This window comes from Onychostruthus taczanowskii, unplaced genomic scaffold (genome assembly GCF_017590055.1).
Source record: "Onychostruthus taczanowskii isolate IOZ18803 unplaced genomic scaffold, ASM1759005v1 scaffold89, whole genome shotgun sequence".
In the NCBI taxonomy this organism is placed as follows: Eukaryota; Metazoa; Chordata; class Aves; order Passeriformes; family Passeridae; genus Onychostruthus; species Onychostruthus taczanowskii.
Window position 1 is genome coordinate 2145685 of NW_024506882.1, and position 25882 is coordinate 2171566.

General features: G+C 43.3%; 1 protein-coding gene across 12 annotated transcripts in view; it reads left to right on the forward strand.

The window, feature by feature from the left end:
* Positions 1-25882, forward strand: part of BCAS3 (BCAS3 microtubule associated cell migration factor) — a 300833-nt gene that overhangs the window by 193858 nt on the left and 81093 nt on the right. Inside the window, exon 24 of one of the 12 annotated variants that reach the window (XM_041425429.1) lies at positions 5460-6626. The exons of the other annotated variants lie outside the window; for them this stretch is intronic. Coding sequence (XP_041281363.1) covers positions 5460-5464 — 5 coding nt within the window. The 3' untranslated portion in view covers positions 5465-6626. Of the gene's footprint in view, positions 1-5459; positions 6627-25882 lie in introns of those variants that run through there. 12 annotated transcript variants of the gene reach the window in all.

Below are 25882 nucleotides of genomic sequence, written 5' to 3' on the forward strand. Positions count from 1 at the left end.
CAGTGCCAAGTCCAAAGTCTCTGCTGTGCCTTGCTCTCCGAAATCCAGTCGATAAAAAGTTCCTCAGCAGAATCCAAATTAGCACCAGGAAGTCATGACCTGTAATGTGGGAGTTGGAAAATATCCATTTATTCTGCAGGGTGCACTGGGAAATCACATGTTCCTGTGTAGGAAATTCAGCAGTGCTGAGCTTGATCCTGTTATCCCAGTTTGTTTTCCCAATTCCTTTATTTTTAAATGCCCAAGTATGTTACTATTGCTTTGCTTCATTCTGGGCTGACAGAATCCATTCAGAAATATTCCTGAGCATGCTGGATCTCTGCAGATGCAGGGTGCACCTGACAGGAGTTGGGTCTGAGACCCTTGGCATAGTCCCTTCTGTTAAAAAGTGGAGGGTTATTCTGACCCATAGCCCCAGCACTGCTGAGCAGGTGACAGTCTTGAGTCTTTGCTTGATTTCCAGCAAGCTCTGGCTCTCTGCAGTGGAAATTTATTGCATAAAGAGGGGGAAGCATCTGAGACTGGTTTAAGTCAAGTCTAAGAGTTTTCCTGCCTGCCACAGCCACCCTGAGGAAGCACCTAAGGAATTAAAACATCTCTGCTTGTCCTACATCCACCTGATCTCTGCCATGGCTGCTTTATAAATAACCACCCCAATCCTTCCTGAATATTTTTTGTTAGTTTACAGTGTGTGTATGACTTTTAAAAACTGGAAAACCAAAAGCTGGCTCTGTTTGTTTTCTCACGAAATTGTAGCCAGAGCAGTGAATTCATAGCTGGGCTCTCAGTGGCTACTGTATTATAAATAACTCTTCACCTTGGCCCTGCTTCTCCAGCCATTACTCACTGTGAGTAGCCCTTACCAGCACAGAGTAGCAGAGAAGTAGATGATCCTGCTGTCATTACTCACAGTTTTAGCACCCTGGCACATCAGGAGCTCTGTTTTCAAACAAGGAGCTTTCCTCAAGTGGCGAGTTTTCCTACCTGGTAAAACTACACTTGCAAAAATTATCCCAAGGAATTAGTGCTGAAGATAAATCAAAAATTAAAGCAGGGAAGAGTGGGGAGGAATTTTAGCCTGGGGTATTTGGAAGGGTGTATGCCTAAAAGTGGTGCTGTGTTTTTTCCTTGGGCTCTGTCAGGAGTGTGGAGCTGAGGAGCAGCTCGGGAGCACTGCTGGGAGAGGCATCACCTCACCCCTCCTGCCTTCCCCTCACCATCACTCTGCTTGGCTTTCAAAGTGTAAATTAACTTAAAGGTTCAAAGCTTTTGGGAAAGATTCCAGACCTGAGGTCATCTTTCCTGGGTGGTTTATTGGCTGGCCTGTGTTTGCCCACATCTCTAGTGTTTGCCAGCTGAGGGAGTTTATGAAATTTTGATGCAGGAATTAGGTTGTTGCTCATCTTGTACCTTCTTGCTCATATTATTGACAGTACCACTGAACTGCTTGAGGCAGATAGTATCTCAGTGATCACTGTGCTATTTCAGCTCTCCACTGCTGACAACATCAGAAGTGTTTTAACAGGGTTTTAATGGGCAGCCTCTGCAGCTCCTTGGAGGGTTGCAAATAGCTGCTGTGAAAAACCTTTTCTGCAGCTCTGAGCTGACATGCCCTCCTTTCCTTTCCTTTCCTTCCCTTCCCCATCCAGCTGCTGCCTGTCTCTGTGGCTGCAGCACTGGTGACAAGTGCTCCTGACGTGGGCCAGGCACTGTGCAAGTCCCTGCATCCTTCAGGGGAGCTGTGAGGAGGGAGAACACAGCTGTGGAACCTCTGGGCAGGGCAGGGAACCCAAAGTGCCTCCAGAACCCCCAAAACAGCAGCACACCAGCTGCACCAGTGCACAGCACACAGCTTCCCCCTCGTTTTGTTGCTCACATGTTTTTCATGATACCCCAGAGCAAGACTTAACAATTCTGAAGCAAACAACCTTTAATTTTTCAGCAGAAAACAGAATAGGATGGAATAAATCCCCCCCTTTGCTCAGGACAAAGCCGTGGTTTGATGGCAGCAGTTTCTAGCTGAGTGGTTGCCTTGCTCTGCTTGTTACCAGAAATGAGGCTTGGAGAACAGCTTTCTTTGCACTATGGAAAAGCTTTCTCCTCCCTATTTTTGCTTAATATAACTATAATGTGCCCTTTATCACACTCAACTTGAGTAATCCCAGTTTGGAAATAGTGCAGAAATACCCATGGGAAAAAGCACGAGAAATGTACATTATAAAAAACACACAGGCCAAGCTCAAAAGATCCACTGACATGTAAATTTAATTAAAAAATTATAGGTCTTCAATGAGGGCTTGTGTCTTCAATTTACCAGTTTCCATGACTTCTCCAGCAAAAGTGTTTCTTTTTTACATTCTTGGTGGAAAACACGCTGAGGGCTATTACAGTCTCCAAGAAGAGTCTCTATTCTGTGTCACAGGGAAAAAATAAAATTACCTAAAATATGTACACTTGAAATAAGTAAGAAAAATATCCACTTTCCTGTTTTGTTTTATTTCTATCCTCTAACAAAAGTTAAACTTTCCAGTAACCAGCAGTGCATGAAAAAGCATGTCCTAACTGTGTGAATAAGCTTCCTTTTGATTGCATGTGCAAATTTTAGGGTATTTTTGTTCTTTCCATGAGAGATGTGTGAGATTGGATAAAATAGTGGTGAGTGGGTGAGCAGAAGAGCTGATGGCCAAAGGTAGAGGCTCATGATATAAAATGTCACTATTCTTAGAGGATTCTAGCTAAAAGAAGGGAATCCCAAAGTTTTATTATTGAAAATTATTAATTTCTTTACCAACTGCATGTTTAAGGGAAGAAATCCCAGCAAGGGAACCCCACCTTCCTTGGTGTGATGTCCCAGGAACAAGGGGTGTCCAAAATCCAGAGATTCTCCTCCGTGTCCTCAACCTCTGAGGGAAAATAAAACTTGAATCTCTTGGCTGCTAAAACTCAAAAGGAAAATCCAAAGGTCTTTGGAAGTCAGCAGGATTAAATGCTTTTCTTAACTCCATTCTTCCATCCACTCTTCTTTAGCAAAGCCCTGTGCAGGCTGAACCTCTCAAATATCAGGGTATATAAGAGCTACTTCTGCTTAATGCCCATTATTTCAGTTTTTAATGCAGTAAAGGCAGTGGCTTTTGTGGTGCTTTCTTAAGTCCAAAGCAGCTGCTCAAAGGACCAAATCTTTAGGTTAAGAGAGAGGAAAAAAACCCCTTTTCTCTGGAATTTCAGCCCCTCAGTAAAGAAATGGAGGAGATGCTCAGAGCAGAGCTGTGACTTTCACACTTTCTGCCTCCAAGCTTGTGGGTTCTGCTGCAAGCTGCAGCACTGAAAACCACTGGGGTTTTTGTTTCTCTAACTTAATTAATAAAAACAATTCATCAGTAGCTGATGCCTTTCAGAGTGGTTTTTCCCTGAGTCAGCTTACTGTGGAAGAGGTTCATTATAAATTACAATGAGCAAAACAAAAAGAAATAGGCAGAGGAAAGCTTCTGGCGTGGTGGGCTTGTCTTAGCCGAGTTTATTTGAGGAAACTTGTAGCTAAAATGCTGCATTCTCATTTATAGACATTGTTCCATGACTAAAATAAAAAGAAAGAGTTGAAATGAGCAAGAGCAGAAGGGACTAAGGGAAGGAAAAGAGCCAGTGCTGCTTTAGACTTATTTTTATGCAGATTGTTTGTCACCTGTGCTGGTTCAGTGGCTGCTTTGAAGTTAGTCTGGCATTAGTGTTGTGCCTTAGGCAAGGTTGTTTGCTGCCTCCCTGTCCGTGTTATTTCACTTGCTTTTATGTTCATTTCTATCTCATAGGTTTGCTGTGCCACTTTGGATGTAATTGTATGAAACTTGGCTTTTGGTTTTATCCTGTAGCTTTTGCTCTCACCAGTCATCCTTTACCTTGCAGAAAGACACTTGGTGAATGGAAGGCATTGGTTTGGCCTGGTCATTCCTGAATTCCCCATAAGCAAAACTGGAATATTTCTAATATTGTTTCTTAACACATTCTAAACATGATCAAAACCAATTAAAAGTCAGAGGGTCAGAGACACATTCATTCAGAAGGGGGAATCTGCTGTAATTATGCCTCTGATGTTGGACTCCATGATCCTAGAGGTCTTTCCCAACCTAAATGATCCCAAGGCTCATCTGGATGCACAAAGTGATTCCAGAAGATGTGTGAGGATCTGCCTGTCCTGTAGGTTTGGTCTGTGCAGGACCAACACAGAGATTTAAGGGATGAATTCATCACTGCAGCTGTTTCTTGAACATCATGGAACAGAAACCAGCCTGCAGTTGCACAGGTTGTGTCACTGCTTGAATCCTCCCTGTCTCCTTTATTTATTCCCAAATATGTTTTTATCCCCCTTACCTGGGGACAGGCAAGGTGCTGTGTGGCCAAAGGGCACTTCTTTACTTCAGGGTTGAGGAGTTTCCTTAAAAATAGACCCTGTGTGTAATTCTGGGTTCAGTCACCCAAAATAATGGCTAAAATTTCCTTATGATGCCCATGGAGAAAATATAAACTGCAAATTTAAACAAAAGAGGGAAAATAAAATGTCTCTTGTGCTTCCCTGATGTTCCCAGGTCCAGGCACAGCACCCATCACCTCAGGTGCCCAGGCTGAGACCACAGTGACAGACTGAGACTCTGGGTCACGCTTTGTAACCTCCATTTGTATTTATGGCCAGATTCTGAAGGGTATTAAATGTATAAAATGTGTCTGTTGAAGTGATGTATGTGAATCTCCAAGCCCACTGTTAAGTGTTTTCGTGACGATGTGCTTAGGTAGGAACAAATGGAGCTTGTAGGGAAGTTCAGGGAAGATAAAATTTAGGATGCCTCGAGCTTCTTCAGATGGATTTAGCAGCAGGAGGAGGCAGGGCTGGAGTGGGGCTTTCCTTAGCAGTTATTTGTCTGCAGCATGGGCCAGGCAGGTATAAAAGAGAGGTGTCAGTGAGCAGCTGATGGCTTTGGCAGAGGTGAGGGTGTCCCTGCTTGTGGCTGTGCCCATCCCCGACCTCTGCCAGGCTCTGTGTTCTCCAGTGCCAGAGATGAGGCAGCTCATCCTGCAGACATTTCCAGTCACATGCTGCAGAGCGTTTTAGGCAAATTCTGTTTAAGCAGCTGTCGGATGAAAACTATCAAAGCTCAGTTTTGTTCCTGGAGCTCTCAGAATATTCCTCATGGGTTCCTGAGGCTGAAAGCAGTCATATGTGGCAAAGCCACACTGCCAGGCTCTTGTGCTCTGGCATTTAGAGGGAAATGAGGATCCTGTCCCTCCATTTACTTCCATTGCTGCCTCTTCCTTTATTTCCATGTCGCAGTCGTGGAACTGGGCAGCTCCTTTCTAAAATACAATATTTACCCTGTGCCACTTCTGAGCCTGCATCCTCAGTGACAGAATTGATTCAGTTGGTGCTGCTGCACTTTTAATGTTCCCTTTTATGTTCATGTTTGTTCCAACAGAGTGACCACTAGCACAGACGACTTGAACTTGTATCACCCGCAAACTGACAACGCTGGAGCCACCAGTTTGTCATTATCCCTCCTAGTGTATCTGATTTAATTTTGCAACACTGGATTAATTCTTAAAATTGCAGTGCTTTTTGCTCGTTAATGGTCAGTAAATGATTCGGGGTGGGGGGGGAGGGTTGGTGGGGGAATGGAATTCATCAGTTTTGCAGTCGTTTTAATTCTTCTCGTTTTAAGTTGTTCTATAAATATGTCTTTATGGATGTAGTTTTACTAGCTTAAAAACATCTAATTGAAAACAGTTGCTTAAATCTCTTTGGATCAAGGAGGCAGTAATAAGCAAAGAGAGTATCTTATCCCTGCAATCCAGAAACGCTTAGTGACTGGTATACTCAGTGCATGTGTAATCAGCTTCTTGTTTCATCTAAAAACCTTAGCTCTTTTGGTGTGATTTAGTACTTCCCCAGCAGCATGGTTTCCCTTGTCTGTAAGATTATCAACGAGTGAAACAAAATACATAAACCAAAAATGGCCTAAGAGACAGAAGTGTTTAGAGACCTCTGGTTCTTTCATGCCCTCTCGTCGTGGGGCTGGTGCTTTGCAGCACATCCCGGCCTTGATTTGAGTCTTGTAAATTAACATTTTGTTGTACATTATGTAATGCCATTCTTCTCACTTAACCTTTGCATCAGGCAGGACTGATCTCTGCTATTTTGTAATGCCCCCCAGCAGATGAAGCCTCTCTTAGAGGAGATCAGCCTGGACATTTGCTAATGCTGCGGCTGCTCGGGAGTCCCAAACCACGGAGCTCCCTGGGATAAGGGCTGGGATGTGCCTCTGCTTCCTGACTTCTGTGGGACTGCCTTTGGCAGAGGGGTTATTGCTGTGATTTGGCTTTGGGACCTTGTCTGCTGTTTGTTTAATGTCAGAAATGTGGGTCCTTTCTGGCTGATGAGATGTAATGACTGCAGATGCCCGTGCACAGAGAGGGGATGCTTGGATGATGTGAATGCTCTAAATTATGTTGTTAATACATTTAAACAAAAATTACTGATGACCACTCTGGCTGCTGGCCTGTTTTTTCAAGGCTCCTACCTGCGTCCCTCTGGTTTGAAATGTGGTCCCATCTTCCAGAGGGATCCTCAGAAAGTGCCCCAGCAAAGCTCGGGAGTCTGTAAATGATCCGTGGCTCGTTTCCAAGAGGGGAAGCCAGGGGAAGAAAGCCACTCTGTGCTGGGGGAGAGGGAAGGAGAAACCACAAGTGTTTCTTCATGCAAGTGGAAAGTAAAACAGGTTAAATTATGTGAGATTTAGTGATTTTATTTTTTTAAACATCTGTGTTATTCATCTGTATTTGACTGTTCACGTGGTTCATTGTAATGTCTCATTAGGAGTAGTAATCAGTGGAGGTGGTAATTTCATAAATTGAAAGCCCACTTTTAATAAGATTTTATGTATCTTATTCCTTAAACAGGCAAACTGAGCCTTTACTCAGGACTTTACTCAAAAAGTTGTGTCATTTTCCTTTTTTATGTATTTTCTTTTGAAATGTCAAATAATTTCACACAAATTTATCAATCCAAAGGATTCAAGATCTGCAGTGTGGCAGCACCACAGGACTAAGGAGCACACACTTGTGCAGCATCTGATTCTTAGTCCAGGGTTAAAACTCAGAGTTCAACCCCTGAAAATTCTTTTTTCCAAGTCTTTGTGATAAGCAAGCAGCACTTCACACAAGGCCTTTGTTGGAAATCACCCGTGGTTTGGGGCTTTAAGAAATGCCTGAGTGTGTTCTGCCCATCTAAAAGCCATCCATTACAAAAAATAATCAGGCATCCTTTCATTTTTTTTTTTTTTTCCTTGTACATTTGTGTCATTCTGCGAATCAGAAGCATTTTGTGTGCTAAGGGCAATGTGCTTTGCTTTTGGAATTCCTGAGTTTCACTAAAACCCTGGGGCATAGTTTGTTCAGGAGACCTGAGGTGACCTGTAAGTGGGAGCTGCTCTGTCCCTTTGCTGCTTAGCAAGATCATTTTAAACAGAAAGTGAAATCAGTGTCCAGACATAATGTGATAACATCATAATCCAAGGAGAAAAGCAGTATTTTTGTATTAGTTGACCCATTGAAAGCACATTCCTCTAAGATGGACAATTTCCTCATTTGTAAATGACAAATCTCAGGTGGAGGAAAAAATCAGTGACTTTTTCTGAACCCAAAAATCCTTCTGCAAGCAGGACTGGAGCTGAAGAGGTCCTGTGGATTCTGTGTTGCTGCTTTGGATGCTGAGCTCTCTGCAGGCAGGGAAAGGTGTAGGAGAAAGGAATATCTGGTTTGGTTATAGGATAATGTGCTGTCCTGTTTGGGAACCAGCCTTTCTATTCCTCTGGACTTTAAAACCTTTGTTTTTCCCCAACATCTCAGTGACTAACTGTCCATAAACACACTGGCAGTCTGAAAAATAATGAGGAGGGACCTGCTGATTGTCTTCATTTCCCATGGAAAGCAGGAAATGTTGGTTTTGAGCTCCTGAGCTGCTGTCCCTCAGTTTAATGCACCTTAAAATTAAGGAAGAATCTTTACTGCTGTTGTTGGAGTTGGATTAGTTTCTAAACTCTGAATATTTGAGCTTCCCTCAGGGGAAGGGTGAATCTCTGTCTCCCAGTGGATAGGGTGTGGTGAGAACCCTCTGCATCCCAAAATTCTGCCCGTCCAGGGCAGCACGTCCCATTCTGAGGTGCAGAACAAAGTTCTTGGGAATTGGTGGGGTTTGCTTCCAGCTGACGGCGTTTCCAGATGGAAAGGAGCAACTGCCTGCTCCTGAATGGGGCCATTTCCAATCACCTCACTGGGTTTGGGGCTGGGGAGGGGGATTGGCCTCTCTGTTTTCATAGCCTGAGCACAGATGTTATTTCACTGCTCTATCTGGAAGCTTCTCCTCCTCCCCCAGCCCTGCCGTAGGTGCTTGTCTTCTGAACCAAGATAAATTCCACTGGAAGTGTTAGAAAGTTCAGTTCCATTTCCAGGAGTTTTAATGATTCCTCCTTTTTCTTGCACGGTGGGTTAGGAACGTGTTAAAGCTGGTGGTAAAGTAATTTATGAAGGGCAGCTGGAGTTCAAAAGGTTCAAATATACAAGTTCAGTTCCAGCATCGTTTGGATCTTCACACCTCAGTGTCCCAACAGAGAAACTGGATACTGAGTTTTTACAGGTTTTACTGTAAAAACTGAGCCCTCCAGAACTTTTAGTAACTAATGGATTTTGCAGGAGTGATTTGACTACCCTGGATGTCCATTAGCTGGTTTGCTTTGATGTCTTTGCTGGAAACCTAAATGGCTTTTACTTGCACTTTTCTTTTTTTTTTTACCAGTTCTGTGTTTGCAGGAGATATCTTTTGTATCACAGTAGCCGGTAGGGAAAAAAGTGATGTACTCAAAAATTGGAGGAGCATTTAATCACAGAATATCCTAACTAGAATTTCAACTGTGTGTTCTCAAGAAAGTTTCCATCTGCAGCTCACCAATCCCGAGCTGACTACATGCAGTTTTAATCTTCTGATTCTTGAATTCATTCTTTTCTGGGTGGCTTTGGTGGTGTTAAAATTGAATCTTCAGGAGCTACATTGTGTTGAATCTATATTTCTCTCTTGTTTGTCCTATTTTATTACTGACAGTGGGGTTTGAAATACCCTGAAAAATCTGTGTTTTCTAATATGGGGATGATTGATAAAAATACCTTTCTACCTCATGAGAAGTTTAAGAAAGTTTCCTTTTGTATTTATTGACACCTGGCATCATTAATTTCATGTTGGTATTAGAGGTGCACACCTTTGATGGGCAACTATTAAAAATATCTTGCCTTTTTAAAAGAATTTTTCATCATTATGAAACTCTTAAAAATAAAAACTCTTGCCTTTTTAAAAGAATTTTTCATCATTATGTTCCTCATGTGCCCCTTACACTGAGTCTGTCTATTTTCCATCACCAGTCAGACTTCACTTTGTACACTTAATATTAAGAGCAAACTTACTCTGTGGTGCAAAATAATACAGAATTGTTTTAAAAACCTAGAAAAATACAGATTTTTCAGGGATATGTAACAATCCTGGCTATATCACACATGGAAAAGCTGGCTGGCACAAGAGCAGAGGAATGATCAAACCACTTCCATTTGGAGGAGGGGGCATGGGATGGGCTGGGGGAGTTCCTCCCTGTCAGACAAGCACTCAGGAGGAAGGAGGTGTTGGAGCTGGTGTGGTTCCTCACACAAGGGTTTTATTTTGTGGTGGAAAATCTAATCTTTCCGAGACCATTTCTCTGGGGTCTGAGTCTGAAGTCTGCTTTATATTGGGAGATTGGCATGAAATCCACAGCACGTAAGAGGATAAAGGCCTTTGTCTCCAAAATGTACATTTTTTTTTTTGGAACTGTAAAGGCAGTGGAACAAGAAATGGTTTTAAGTATATAATGTTAAGATTCAACCTTGTAATCCTTTCTCAAGTAAAAATATGTTATAGATCAATTTTATCAATTCCTGTATTTTTTCCATGTGTTTGAGACCATTCACTTAAAAAAAAAAAAATAAAAAAGGAACCTTCCACATTTAACTAAAAATTGGAGAATTAAAAAAGTTAATTACAGTCTATAAGGACCTACTGTCACTAACCAGAGTGGCATCTTCTGGTTCCTCTGTAGGCACCATTTGATTTCTGGGAGAAGCATGGGAAGCTTTAAAAGTAAATTCAATAAAATACCATTTCTCTTATTGCCTTTCTTATTTGTGTGGTCACTGGGCAGCTCCTCAGCTTCAAGGTGAATTAAATAATATATTGAGAACTGTTGTGCTGTAAATAACCTGCAGTGTTTGGAGCTTCCTCTGCTTCCTTGAAATATTCCAATATTAAGAATAATGGAGAAATCATGGGAAATAGAAGAAATAGAAGAAATCATGGGAAGAAAAGAGGGCAGGCTGAGGAGGGAAGAGCTGAGAGTGGAGAAGGGAGGAGATGGCTCTCTCTGGGTGAGTGTGTTCAGCTCTCAGTCTGTAGGCAAAGGGGCAAAAGGGACAAAACCAAGAGAAGGAGTTTGAAAGGAATAAAAGGAGAAACTTGTTCAGTAAGTACATTAGGAATGATCTCAGATAAATAGATGGAAACAGACCCCTGACTAATGTCAGTTCTTGTGGCACCACTGACTTAAATCAGTTTGCACGAGCTCAGGTTCGGGGCAGACTGGCTCAGATAAAGTTTTTAATCTGAACTTCCAACTGCCTTGCTTAGTATACTTAAATTTTATGGTTTCAGCTTCATAGATTAATGTGCAACAGAAATAGAATTGCCACAGGTGCTGACATGGAGAGAAAAGTGATAAAATAGCTCAGATGTCTGATGAGCTTTGATGTCAAACTGGAAGAGCCTGGGTTGGATGGGATATTGGGAAGAATTCTGGGCACAGGGTGCCCAGAGCAGCTGTGGCTGCCCCATCCTGGCAGTGCCCAAGGCCAGGCTGGACAGGGCTTGGAGCAGCCTGGGACAGTGGAAGGTGTCCCTGGCCATGGCAGGGCTGGCACTGGATGAGCTTTAAGGTCCCTTCCAACCCAAATTATTCTGGGATTCTCCGTTTCTGTTTTTCCAAAAAGCCACTCTCATGGCTTCCCAAGGAGAACCACAGCCTGTGACATTTTACAAGTGAGTTTTCTCCCAAAATTCCTCACACACACACACACAAATATTTCTTCTGTTTGCACTCAGCTCTGGGGAAGGCAGCACCAGCTTTGTGCCTAGCCCTTGTGCTTTGTGCAGCTCAGGTCCTCGACCAAGAAACAGAATTAAGAATTTTCTCTTCTTAAATGCCTCATTTTGACTCTTGGTTTGTTGGCCACTGTTTCAGTTCCATTCAGATGTCAAATTTAGAGCAAAGCATGGGCAGTGTGGGATGCATTTTTGGTCAGGGAGCAGCAAAGGGCTTTGGCCATCCCTCCTCCAGCACCTCCTGGAGTCAGGCTGGAGTGCTTTTAAAGTGAGCCAGCATCACTTGGATGTGGCTGAGGTGCAGCAATTTGGGAATTGCTCCCAGCTGGTGGAGAAATGATTTCCAAGCAAGCTGGGTGGCTCTTCAACCGCTCTTCCCGGTAGAAATAAGCTAAAATATATAGAAATTGTTGCTTTGACAAATAATCTAACGAGCCACTCAACTTGCTTTATGTATTGAATGTAGTTGCTTGACAGTTATTATTATTTTCTAATGATATTAAGTTATAAATTATTAACAAGTGTTTAATTTCAGTCCAAACAGACCCAACAAAAGGGATTTGTGCAGTTATGAATTGCAGCAAAATACAAAATTGTTGAGCTTTTAGTAAACGCAAACTTGGAGACCCTGGTTATTTCTCCCTCTTTCAACAGCCAGTCATGAAACTTTCTTGCCCTTTTCACCTTTAAACTTCATTTGAACTTGGAAAGAAGACTTGTGAATTGTGGAGGGGGGAGAAAAAAAAAAAAAAAAGAAAGAAAAGAAGAAGGGTGGGGGCTGGGGGGAGAGAAGCTCTGATTCTGTGTTACCGTAACAGTAATTCTGGCAAAATAATCCTCCTCTTGTGCATGAGTGTCTGCTACTGCTGCAGGGTAATCAGCTCACATGACATGCCTGGAGGCTAATGCTGGCCTGGGCTTTCTTTCTTTCTATTTTTTTTTTTTTAATGAAAGTCCATATTTAAACAAAGGCTGATTATCCAAACAAGAATTTGGACTGCATCAGCTGGACCAGTTAAATTGTAGTTAGTAAAACTTGGCACCTCCAGAGCTTGGAATGCTACAATTACAGCTGGATCCTCATTGGTAGGAGCATGCAAAGTAATAAAAGTGGAGATTTTTATCTTTACAGGACATAGCTTAACTCTTTGAACGCAGAGGACTGAGTGCCAGATATTGCAGTGAGTGCTCAGACACAGAAGTGCTGGCCAGGAAATGGGATGAACACTTGGATCCGTGCTCGTGTCCCCATGCCAGCACAGGGTGGATGCTGTGGCACTTGGAGTGATGTTCATTATCCAGGATTCCCCTGAGATAAGGTGCAAGAACACCAGCAGCAACTTGTTGTTCAACTCCCTTGTCTTCCTGTTGTCTTTTTGACAGCGTTGTTGTGGTTTTATTTGGATTTCTCTCTTTTTTTTTGGTGTTTCCTGTTGCTGTGAAAGAGGTTTGTGTCCTTGAAGGATCTGGGTGATCCCTGGAATTGCTGTGATTTTCATCCCTCTGGAAAACTGTCCTCAATACTGGCCTGAAATCCTCATGGACCAGCTCCAGGGTGGGCAGGAGGCAGAAGTTGGATTTTGTTTTAGCAAAGTGCTGTTGACCATTCCAGACTTGTTTTCCCTCCTTTCCTACGGGGAGGGCTTGGCTTTGATTAGTCACTTGCAAAGCTGAACTTTGGCTTTCTGGTTGTGTAATAAATAGCTCTGGTTGCCAGTCAGAAAATGAAAGTTCTTCTCCTAAAATTAAACCAAGAGCCCTTATCATTAGCCTAGAACAAATCAATGCCTTTGCATTAATTCCCATGGAGTGGGGCCAGTTGACAGCTCTCCCTGATGGATTTATCTCAGCTTCTTTTTTAAGAAAGTGTTTGTTGTTTGCATTTTCTGAAAACCTTAGTGAGGAATAAGGATTGAAATTCAAGCAGTCAGGACTATCCAGAGTGTTTGCAAGAGCCCACCTGCTAGATAATGTTTAGCAGGCTGTACCTGGAGTTTTATCTTTGGTCTTCTTCACACAGAATAAAAGTTCCCATTTATTAAAGCGTGGAAAAGTTGATTTCCTTTCTCGTGGCAGTTTTACCATGTCCCAGTGTACTTTTATCAGTGACAAAAAACGTGGATAACATGCTTGCTGCAGCTGTGATGCCATGGGAGCTGGGAGAGCAGGGAGCAGGGTGTCTCTGAATGGAAGGACGTGGCTTTTCTTGCCTTGAATTCCGAGAAGTTAAAGATTTTTCATCAAGATAAACGTGCAGATCCATAAGGTACAGCTCGCTCTGGGAGGAATGATACCACCTGGAAGTAAGAAAGACCTAAGGAAAAATTGCTGGTTAATCTTTACTCTTTAATTACTGTTTTAATGGAGTGACTTTACAACGTGACCTTCCCAGTGGTGGCTGCTTTGGAAAGGGGGGATTTGGGCACCGTGGGCTCCAGGAGCTCTTGGCTTTGGATCCAACACTCAGCATTTCCCATGGCTCAAGGAAGAACTTCTCCCCCTGGAATCAGGACATTGGGCAACTTTGGGCCACTTCCCATAAAACTCCTGACTTTCTGCTGGGGACCATGGGGCCTGCAGGAGGAGGAACCCAAACCTGCAGTCTGAGGGCGAATATTTTGACTTTTTTGAGGTTTCCTGCCATGTGCCTGGGAGGCCATCAAGAGCTTCTTTCCCAGTTTTGGGGAGGCATTTTGTTCTTGCTCTGGTGTTCCCAGTCCTTTGCTCTCTGCTCAGTTCTCAGCCAGCCCTGAGGAGCAGCAGGGATGCCCCCATGACTCTTTTCCATGACAATATTTCATTTCAAGCACCAGCATTTGTTTTCTGGCTAGAAAAAAATCCTCTCTTTGTTCCATCTGCTCTCCTTGCTGTCTGTGTTGAGCAGACTCATTTGAAGCCACAGTGAGATGGCTGAAGTGGTGCTTTGCTGGCTGGAGGAACCCAGGTTTCCAGCCTGGATCCAAGTGCGTGCCTGTGTATCCATCAAGAAAATATCCTTGGATTTAAACAGAGAAGGAATCCACAGGATGGGGATTGATCAGAGAGGTGCTGACAGAGGGAATCTCAGATTTTAGACTCTCTTCAGACAGTTGGAATATTCTTCCAGCTGCCAAGGAGGTATCAACAGGAATGATCCATGGATAAATGCGAGCAACGAGCTCTACGTGCAGGACACAGTTCAGGCCAGCAGCTTTGCTCTACAAATATTTCCTGTAATGCTAATTAAGAAACAATCTTGGATTTTAGGTAGCCAATATTATATTCAGAAATTATTCCCAGTCTTAATTTTTCTCATCTGTGGCCTGAATTCATCTCCTCTTTCTCCCTCTTGCTCTGTTTGGTAGAATTATTCCTGGATCAGCAGGGAGGCAAGGAGAGGCAGCAGGGCAGGACTTGGGTGCCATTCCAGAGCTCTCTTGGAATTACAGTTCTCACCCTTTTTATTTCATGGACTTACTGCAAATTAGTCTTCACTTTAACCTTAAACAAGTTCAGATTAAATCACAGAGGAAAAAAGAAGAACGTTCACAGTGAAGGAGTCAAAGTGAGACAGGTCCTCAGGAAAATTTCACCAGGCAGCCAGAGCTGTGCTTGGGAAAGGAAATGTATTTCTCATTGTGTATGAGTTGTATTCAAAATGTCCACTGTGTTAGGAAACAGAAAGAAAAGATTCTGAACTGTTTTGTCACTGAAAATGTTGCTACAGGAGCCACTCTTGGTGCTCCAGATGCATTATAACAAGCAAAATTATTTTGAACTTATTCCTAATTAATACTAGATGCAAAATATTTTCCATGCAAGCACAAAAACCAGTTAAAATTTGCATTTTTATCTGTGTTTTGATTTCTTGGGACTGGTGGAACACAAAAAAATATTTGTAGCCTTCTAAGGGTAGTAGGGAGTTGTTTAAATCAGATTTCTCAGTACACTTGGAGTTTTTGGCAATGGAACAGCAGCCAAATTTGTTGGTTCTTGTGGGTTGATTGTTTGTTGTTTAAAGCTTAATTAAAGTAACTTTTGCTTAAAAATGAGGAGGAAAACTCAAATTAAATGTAGATATCTGTGATAACTCTGTAATGCAGCTTTTTTCTCACAAATTGTGCTTGGAATGGGGGTTTAGATAGATGGCCATAGCTGAAAATAATAATAAGGAAATTCTATTTATGCCACAAGTTAAGAATTCCCATCACCAGCAAATCCTAATTTACTACTTCATCTGATTTCTGATGGGAAAAATCTAATTGCTTTTGTACTGGAAATAAAGTTGATTGAACTCTGAGTTTTTCCAGTGCCTCCAAAGGTTATTTCCCAAGCAGTGTTCTTTTACAAACTGCAGTGGTTTTTAATTTATCTGCTTTTTTCAGCAGATGAACATTCACTATTATTATATGTAGGGGAAGGGAGGCTCTTAATTCTGATCTCTGTTAATGCACTGGTAGGTGGGACATTATTTGACTTCTAGAATTTCACATGAAATCTCCTTTTAGAGATGTGATGGCAGAAACTCCCTAGAGATAAAGCTGTGTGATAGAGGGAGCAGCTAAATATAATTTTTGTGGGTTTCTTGGTTTCATATCAAGCTCTGCAATTTCTTTCTAGAAGGAAACACTTGAGGACTCCTGCTGCCTATAGGAACTGTTCAATCAGTATTAACAGGCAACTTGTCAGGAGCACAATCCTTGGAAATACTTTCTCTGGAGGTCCCTGGGCTTTAAATAGCAAATATCAGTTACGAAAGAAAGAGATTTATTTGTGTTTTTTAATTTTGTAAAGGATTATAGAATTCCTATTTAGTTTAGGAAGCTAAAAATTTTTAAAAAAATTGGTTTTGCCTTTTGTTTTCATAGAATCAGAAGCCATTTACTCACATTTTTTCCTTCTAGTAATTTCTGTTATGTAATAATTTCAGTTGACCTGAGTAGTACCTGCTGGTGAGAGGAGAACTGATCACAGGCCAGCAGCTTTATCACTCACCACAGTCTGCCTTGACAAACTATTTAACATGATCAGTAAAACCCAGCTTTTCTTGTGAGATATCCAACACTCTCTGGTTTTGGCACATCCCAAACTATTTGGAGCCTTGTGCTGCTGCAGGAAAGCTTTGCTTTGTAGCAAGCCCAGGAGAAAGGCTCAAAGCAAGGGTGGTGGTATCCCTCAAACTGGGATCAAACCTTCCAAACCTCAAAGATTTCTACCAAAAGCTGCACTTGAAAGCTTAGGTGGGTTTTCCCTCTCACAGAACTTGTTTTCCCATCACTCTGGCAAATTCCATTGAGTCCTTTCCCCCAGCAGGAATGGATCTGCCCTTGGAAAGGATTGCCATGAGGAATGCTGCTGGATTTTGTAGGCATCAGCACTGGAAGCAGCACGTTGCTGAAAATGAGTCAAAACTGCCCCAATGGCTTTGGTTGGGTTTGCTTTACATGTGGAGGAATTACTTAATTGGCAGAATTACGTAACTGGAGAAACCAGTTGTTTTTGTAATTATGGGGATGTTTGTGTCTGCCAAGAGACTTCCAATGCAGCAGGTTTAAACTGATCCAATTAGTAACGAAATTGGGGTAATTAACCTATCAGTTAATGAAATGTGTGCACGCAGGCTGCCCTCAGTCCCTGCTTTGGGGTTGGGTTCTTGTCATTACCCTGCTACAGAAAGCAGATTTAGCTCCATATAATCTATATTTAAAGCATTTAGAACCATAGAATAATCTAAATTGGAAAATTCCTCCAAGATCTTGGAGTTCAAGCATTCCCCAGCACTGCCAAGGCCACCACCAACCCATGTCCCCAAGTGCCACATCCTCAAGGCATTTAAATCCCTCCCGGGGTGGGGACTCCACCACTGCCATGGGCAGCTGTGCCAGGGCTGGACAACCCTTAGAGTGAAGGAATTTTCCCAAATATCCAACCTCATCCTCCCCTGGTGCAACTTGAGGCCATTTCCTCTCATCCCCTTGCTTTTTCTCTGGGAGGTGAATCCCACCTTGCACCAAACCTCCTTACAGTGAGCTGGAGAGTGAAAAGGTCCCCCCTGAGCATCCTTTTCTCCAGGCTGAGCCCCCCCAGCTCCCCCAGCCTCTCCTGGTGCTCCAGCCCCTTCCCCAGCTCTGTTCCCCTCTGGGATGAGCCTGTCTGGGCCAGGTGATGGGCTGGGATCTCCTCTTGAGGAGAACTTTGCTGATTCCTGGGGCTTCTCGTGGCTCTGCACCCCTCGGCCTGAGGTCATGTGCAGTTGCATTTTTGGAGGGATGATCCTCCAGGGAGGGATGGTTCCCATCACAGAGCCCAAAGATTCACTGGCACATGGAACAAATCAGCTATTTTTGATAACAGGGGCTGTGATAAACACTGGACAGGGTTCCCCATAGTGTAGCTTGTTCAGTGCTCAGGGAATAATCCAGAAGAGTCACCCAAGGCTCAGTGCAGAACTCACAGAGGCTCCTCCAAGACAAGGAGCTCTCTGGATAAACTCCTGTGTGCAGCACTATGGAAAATTTTACTCAGCAGTTGCCTTCCCTTGAAGTTGATTAATACAAGATTTCAGTGTTCCCAGTCCATTAATCTTCACAAGCACATCTGCATACTGAAAAATGTTTTTAAAAACAACATTAAGAAAAAAATTACAGGCGCTGATAATTTTGAAGATAAAAAGAACTTAAAAGAGTGAAAATAAACTGCAGTTCACTTGCATGATGTGAATCCCAACCCAATGTGAGAGAGGGGCTTTGTCACTTCAAATATTTTAATTGAATAAGAGGAAAACATTGAAAAATGGTTGTTCTCCAGGCACTGGATGCAGTTCCCACTGCAAAATACTCTGGCCTGTGTTGCATCAAGTAATAGTATCTTGCAAGTCAAAAAGGTATTAGGGAAGTGTTAGAGACATCACAGGAGGAGCTGGAGGTGAAGTTTGGGCTGTTGAGAAAGTTAATTACCCTGAAAAGAAACTAATAGTGGAGGTGTGTAAGAGCCAAGTGCCAGGAGAGCAGGATTTGGGATTCAGGAGTGCACAGCTAAAACTGGATAGCTGAGCCTCTTTTTCCTAGCACATTTGTTGGTACAAACAGGGTAACAGTGATGTCCAGATGCCTGATATTTCCTGAAATGCAGGATTTTAAGGGTTCCCTTCACCTTCTGGAACTGCAGCTTAATGAACAACAAACCCCAAGGTTACTTTTATGAGCCTGGATTTCTGTTTATTTTCTCTAGTAAGGAGATACCTGGAAAGCCTGCCAGGTAACTTTGTGATCCCTTTGCCAATTATCCCAGAAGTACTGAAAGCCCTTTTTGTACAAGGCAGTGTCTGCTTCGAGGGGAGACAGCAAAACAAAACCTCCTGAACTCTGCTCAGCACTTCCAGGGGGGAATTGTTTTGGGAGGAATTTGGGGCTTACAGCTCAGGCAGGATCTTACCATGAACCAGCCTTCATTTGATGGGCTGGGACACTGCCAGGCACCTTCTGCCAGCTCTGGGGACAGCTGTGACATCTCCAGGGCTGAATTCCTGTATCTCCTCCCAAGCCAAGCTCTTCCAGCAAGGCACAAGAGCAAACCAAGCATGAAAGAGCTCAAAGTCTGGAAAATTCAGTTTAGCCCCTATTTAGTTCAGATTTTTACTGAAAGTAACTGGATCCTAAGTTCATTTAAAGAACTAATTTTCTAGATCCGAGTGGTTTTATAGCGAGGGGATGTTGTAAAGGAGTTGTTTATAATGGAGTTTATCTTAGGCTGGAACTTTTTGCCAGCCTAGTATCAGGAACAGTCTGGAAAAGCCTTCCAGTGGTGGTAGCTTAAGGAAGGGGACCAGGGTGGGGGAGAAAACCTAATAAAAATAGCTGAGATCATTCAACAGTTATCAAGAAACAGATACTGCAATTTTATAACAGAGAGCACTAAAAGTATATGCACTCTTAAAAGGCAATTAAAATGTATACTCCAAAACTATAAAACATTTTCTTTTCATCTGGAACATTGAGGGCAGATTACAACACATTAATAACGTTTTGTTTACAGTTCAGTTTCTGATGGCTTCCAAATGCAGTCTGTGTAGATTAACCAGAAGGAGTCCAGTTCTCTTTTAAGAGAGCTTGTAAAGGAAAGCAATGTGGTAAGATTGTTATGAAAAGCTGGTGTATTTAGGAAATAGCACTTAGCAGGGTCTCTCTGAATGGCTGCCAGGTCAGGAAGCTGAAGTGCAAGGCTTGGCCCTCGTTCAGGCCCCCCAGTCCCGGCTCCTTGACCACACAGTACGTCAGGAGCAGGAGCCCCACCACGCCCCCACCCTTGGCACCAGCATTTTCACATAACCCAGGGCTCCAGGGGGAGGGAGGCAGCTTATTAAAATAGAAATGGATAAATAAAACAGGCCTGGGAATGGAGCAGGGCCTCGGTCCCGCTGCTGAGGGCCCTCGTCCCGCTGCTGCTCCTCATCCTCATCCTCTGCCCTCCCCGGGCCTGTGCCAGCTGTGCCTCTCGCTGGAGGGGTGCAGGAGCACCAGGACATTGTCCCAAAATCGGTATGAAAAGGGGCAGGCAGCGACAGGACGAGGGGAAACGGAGCTGAGGGAGGGTGGATTTAGGTGGGACACACGGCAGGAATTGTTCCCTGTGAGGCCCAGAGGAGCTGCCCCTGGATCCCTGGAAGTGCCCAAGGCCGGGCTGGAGCCTTGCAGCCACCCCTGGCAGCAAGCCCTGCTTTTTACTCTCCCAGCTGCAAGCCTGTCTGGACGTTCAGCTGTAAAAAAGACGTTCAAACTTGGATGCGTGATGGTGAAGCCACAACTTCTCACGTCTCTGGTGTGCATCCCTCGGTCTGAGTTATCCCTCTGGAGCGGCCTGGGACAGCAGAAGGTGTGGAGAGGCTGCCAGGGTGAGCAGGAGCCTCAGCTCCTCTCCTGCCCTCAGCACACAAGAGCTTCTGTCCACACAAGAACTGCTCCATAATCCTACAAATTCTCATTCTCATCCCAAAGTGTTCTCTCCACACGCTGTCTTCCTGATTTTTGCAAACAGGAATGGGAGAAAACAGCATTGGCCTGGAGTTAGTTTAGGTCATGGTATTGTGATATCTGCCACTCCTAAGGAGTTTTTTTATTGCTGTTCTCTGCTGGGAAAAGGTCAAAATGGGACACACTGCTGACCTAGCACAAGGTGTCCTTCTTCAGGATCTCTGCTGTCCACATTTCCCTTTTTCCCTGGCAGCCAGCTCTGTGTTAAGAGTAATACAAGAGAGAAACTTTATTTTTCTGCAATGCTGCAATGGTATATTTTATGTTAAATGCAGAGGGAACACAATTGCTCTCCAGTCACTCCTTCATGAGAGCTGTCCTTTGGCTGTGCCTCATTTCCCTGCAGAAGTAAATGTTGATCATTTGTACAGGCTGTTTTCAGGGCTCTCAAACCACTCTTCTGCCCTTAGAAATTGATCCCCTGGTTAGAAAAATCTGCTTTTCACAGCCACTAAGTTCACCTCAAAAACATTTTTATAGAGAAATGGGGTGGATAAAGTGTGTGGTTCCATTCAGTGCCTGGGTTCCTAAAAACTCCTGCCTTTCCTTGGAAAGAGCCCTGGGTATTTGTAAGATGTTGTACATTAGCAACTCATCCGTTTGATGGGAAAATCTAATAAATTGCTGTTACTCAGAACTGAGTAATTACACACAAAATTCAATGTGCATGTGAGGGAGGAACTTCAGCTTGTTCTTGGTTTCAGACAGTGCCTCATTAAGCCACCCTAAAGCCTCAGATATGCAGCAGAAGACCGGGAACGTTAACACTTCCATTCTCATCTCCATAAATGAGGATTTGAACACATAATTCCCTGAGATGAGTCTATACCTCTTGATTTTTATTTCTAAATCTATGCTGGACTGGCAGATGTTGGGGAATAGCTTTTAGCATTTTTTCATTTAGATTCTGATTAAAAGATACGCTCAGTGTTTGTTTTTTTTTCCCTTAAAACCAGCAAAACTAATTATTCATGAGCGCAAAAATCATCATCCCCGACTAAGAGACGTCTCAATTGAGGGTCAGCAGCAGATAACGTGAGGTCTGTAACAACTGTGTCCCAGAATGGTGTTTCTGGATTTCATTATCTGCAGGAATGGAAGGGAGGAGAAAGTTCAGGAGCTGCTCCTGCCTCTGCTGCCACCCAGCCACGCTCAGACCCCGAGTGCCAGGAGCTAGGGAATGTGGCTTTGCTCAGGGCATCATTCCCAGCAGCTGGAAAGATGAGGAATGGGAAGGAACAGGGAAAAAAAAATCTGGTTTTTAAGCTGCTGCAGGGTGACTGGATTCCTTCAGCTGTCCGTGTACTCCAAGAGCTACTCCTGGAATAGCAGTTTTCCCGTAGTTATTATTCATATCCTGCCCAGTTCCTGGTTATTTGTCACCACACCTTCATTACCATCGGGATGAAAACGTTCTCAGTTTCTTTGCTGTACTCCTGCTTTGCTTCCTGATGTTGTGCAGCACCTGAGACCGTGAGCCTTTGGGCAGCTGGAGCAGTGGGGAAGGATCCAGACTGGTGCCACTGTGCATTGTCTAAAACCCCTGACTCGGAGAAAAACAGTAGATCTGATTTCATTAGCTGAGAGATCATAATCCAATTATTTTATTTTTAATTTCTCTTTCCTGAGCTCTTTTGCAGATGCTGCTTTCTGGCCCTTTGACAGAAGCCTTTCAGCCTTCCTTATGAAAATCCCAGATTGCAGCCTTCCGTGGGGGTATTTCTTGAGTTATAGAGTTAACCTGAGAAGGCAGAAAAAGAACCTTATTACATTGCTACAAGCTGCCAGCTCCTCACTAATATTTTAAAGGTGTGGGTGCATGTGTTGCTCTTGTGTAGTATCAGTTCTCTCTGATTTTGTAAACAGAGCCCTGTGAACCCTGAGTACCCGAACTGCGGTGTAAAGGCAAAACTAAAATTACTCATTTAAGGTCATCTGTTTTTACTGACACACCAAAGGTCTAGGAGAAGGAGTGAGCAAGCATCATATTTCTCAAATACAGAATTTTTACAGTGGGAACGTGTTATAAAACATTCTGCCAGTGTTGTTTCCCTTGGGATTTAGAGTGAGAGACATGAAGGCTGACAACTCTCTTCCTGTTGTAGGTCAGGGCTTCAAGGAACTCTGTAATCTTCCCACCAGCTTTACTCTCTCCTGGAACTCACGGTTAAAATTAGATGCTGGCTGAACTTTAGCAGTTCAGTTTGAAAGCTTTTTCGGAGGCAAAAGTAAAACAACTGCAGAGGGGAGTTTTCTCACAGTGCCATTTTGAGAACCACTCTGTGCACAGGAACGTCCTCCGTGAACCGACGGCTCTCTTGCCTAAATGTTTTCATAAATCATGATTAGCAACAGAGGCAACTGGGCAGCATGGAAATCATCTCTGTGGGTGCTTTCTCTTGCAGTGAGGTGTCTTTCTTCAGCATGTTACGTTGAATTTTGGGTTGATTTTCTGCTTTTCTCACAGCTTCACCTTCTGCCCCACTGCTTGTGAAGCAGTTTCTGCCCCAGCAAAAAGCCAAAAATCAAACAAACAAGGGGGAAAGAGTGGGTGACAAGGCCTTACAGTAAGTGCTGTGAGTTATGGACTGCAAACCCAGGAATTAGGCAGGAATTGGAGCTGCAGCAGCACGGGCACACAGTCCAGGAGGGTGAGGTGTTCTGCTTAGTCTCTGCTGCAGGATGCTGTGCCCGTCCCGCTCAGAGCCCAGCCTGCCTTGATTACCCCTTTTATTCAGGACTCAAAACAGCTTGTAAATTTTTTTATCATTCCTTCCCAGATTGCGTGGAGTGTATTGTAGCCTTCCCTTGCCTTTTCCCACATCTGTTTTCCAAGCTCATTACTTTCATGTTATTAGGTTCATTGAAAGCGCTGTGTTTATTTCCATGCCGAAAGTTTATTTTTTTATCTTTTGAATTAATGCAACAACTCCATCAAACCGTGATTTATTTTAGAAAAATCACCGTCTATCCATTTTTCCTGTAAATTACTTGCTGCTAGCACTGACTTTGTCCACAGACTGATACCACCAACAGCCCTGAGAAGCTGCTGTTCTGAGTTCAGGGATGCTGTGCTGGGAATACTGTTTGTAATTTCAATTTCTTGTGATAATAATACAAGTACTGTAATTTAGGAGGATGCTCTCCTGAGAAGAGATTTTTGTCCCCTGCTTGCTTACACAGGACCTCACACAACATTTGTCTAATCCCAATTGAACCAAAGAGATTTTCTTCAATACAAATATTAACCTGAGCCTGTGGCCAGTCTAACAACATTCTGAGGATGCTGGAATATCTGTGATTTCACTTTCCAGGCTAATCATTGAGCCTATCTCACTCTTTTCTCATGGTTTTGGCAGGTCTGGGTGCTATTTTTGCCACCTGTAGTTCCTGCTCCCAGTTTCATAGCAGGGTGTGTGGGGTCTGGCTGATTTTTGGTCTGTATTAATAAAATGTCTGAAATATTTGCTTGGGCTGGGACCATCAGGTGCCTGTGCCATGGGAATAGTCAATGTGATCCCAAATTCCACAGTGACACGAGGTGGGGTTAGCAGAGCTCTCCTGTTTTAATCCAGCTTGGAATTTAGGGTAAGAAATCCACAAACACACCATGTGCTATTTACCATTAATTTCCCATTTTCTCATTGCAACAGTGGACATTTCCTACAGATGAGAAAATTATGTGTATGTGGCTAATCACCCTTAAAAATTCAAGTGGTATCTGTTGCAAAATCTGTGGAGGAGAGTTTTTTCCTGGAAAAATCATGGGAGGAGAAATGCTCTCCCCTGTGTCAGTGGCTGTGCTGCCAGCCTTGGTGCTGACGTGGCTTTAGCAGAACCAAGCAGGGCTCTGTGGGCTGAAATCCTTTGGGCTTTAGGGACAGATCCTGACCCCACAGGTGATTCTGGGTTCTGTGGATCAGAGCTGCATCAGTCACTGGAGGTTTACAGGTGTTTGTGCATAAACTGCCCATCCCAAAGGCATTCACAGTAAACTTCTGGCTCTCCTCTCTCATCATGTCCTATATAGACAGTTCAGAGGGGTACAGAATTGTATTTTATTGTGTTGTATTTTATCAAAAATTGCAGTTTTCTCCTTGTTGTCCTCAGGTGCATTATTTATTTTATTCAAGATGAAGACACTGCACATTCTGGCTTAGAAACATTTGCTCTCCATTAGTATCCAGTAACCTCTGCTGGAAATGCAGGAGAAGCCTTTGGCAACTGTAAGCAATTGCTGGTTATTAATGCCAAAGCTGTAAAAATGAAAATAGGAAGTCATTGCATGGGTTCTGAGTGTTAGTGTTGTGTACATTCCTAATTTAAATCACATATTAACCACAATTAACGTGCTCTCTAGATTTCAAGCATATGTTTCTTCTATCACAGAATGGGTTTTTTTTCCTCTGGGATTGTTCCTGGTTGGAAAAGCTTTGAACAAATTCAGGCAGTGGGGAGGAATTGTGATTTGCATTATTTTAGGGAATCTACTTGTTGGAATGGGGTGGGGATGTTCTGCTGTGCAGTGACACATTTAGCAGTGGTTGGGGGGGAAATGTTTGAAATTCACCTTTTTTCTCTCTCAGTCACTCCCAGATGGAGATGGTGTTCTTGATTACAAGTGGAATAATAATAATAGTAGTAGTAATAATAATAATAATAATAATAATAATAACAATAGTTCCCTGAAGTCCCACCACTGCTGCCTGCTGGTTCTTCCCTACCCCTGATAACCCCTCCTTTCTCCCCCCACCCCCCTGATCTGATCTCCCTCATCCCCCCATTTTCTTCTGTAGCCCTGTGGGCTATGGAGGGATTAATTGTACCAATAAACACAACTTTATTTTATAGTTTTATAGCACGATTAGCTATCAAATACTCTGTGCTAAAATAACATTTGCTAGGCTGTTTCAAGACAAAGTTTTGTTAGGCACAGTGGGCCTTTAATCCCCGGAGGAGTTCAGCTAACTAAATATAATATTAGTTAACATACTTTACTGATGTTAAGAAAATACTTCTGTGCTACTAAGAGCTCCTTAGCCATGGTATTCCACTGGCAGCAATGGCTCTTTTCCTTTGCTTGGAGTTTGTAAACTGGAGAACAATTTGGTTGATTAATTCTGTCCCTTCTTTTAATGGTGATAGATTTCTTCTATTGGAAATTCCCATCAGTGTTACAGACAGCCCTTGACTCTGTCATCGTGCTATTAATTAAGATTTTAGAGGAAATTGCTGTTTACATAAGCTTTTGAGAGCTCACAGTTAGGAGCAGCACTTCATCCCTCTTGTGCCATTTTTCCACTGATCTAATTCCCCTGCCTCTGTTGGGCTCCTTGAGATTTATTTCTGATACAATTCCCTTTACTCCATGCGAAATCACAGGATCCCAGACCGGTTTGGGTAGGAAGGGACTGTAAAGATCACCCAGTGCCCCCCCTGCCATGGCAGGGACACCTCCCACTGTCCCAGGCTGCTCCAAACCCATCCAGCCTGGCCTTGGGCACTGCCAGGGATCCAGGGGCAGCCACAGCTGCTCTGGGCACCCTGTGCCAGGGCCTGCCCACCCTCACAGGGAGGAAATTCTTCCACATATTGGCAATCAATATTATTTATCCAATATCCAGAATATATTTTCCCAAAAGATGAGGGTAAACTACAGAAT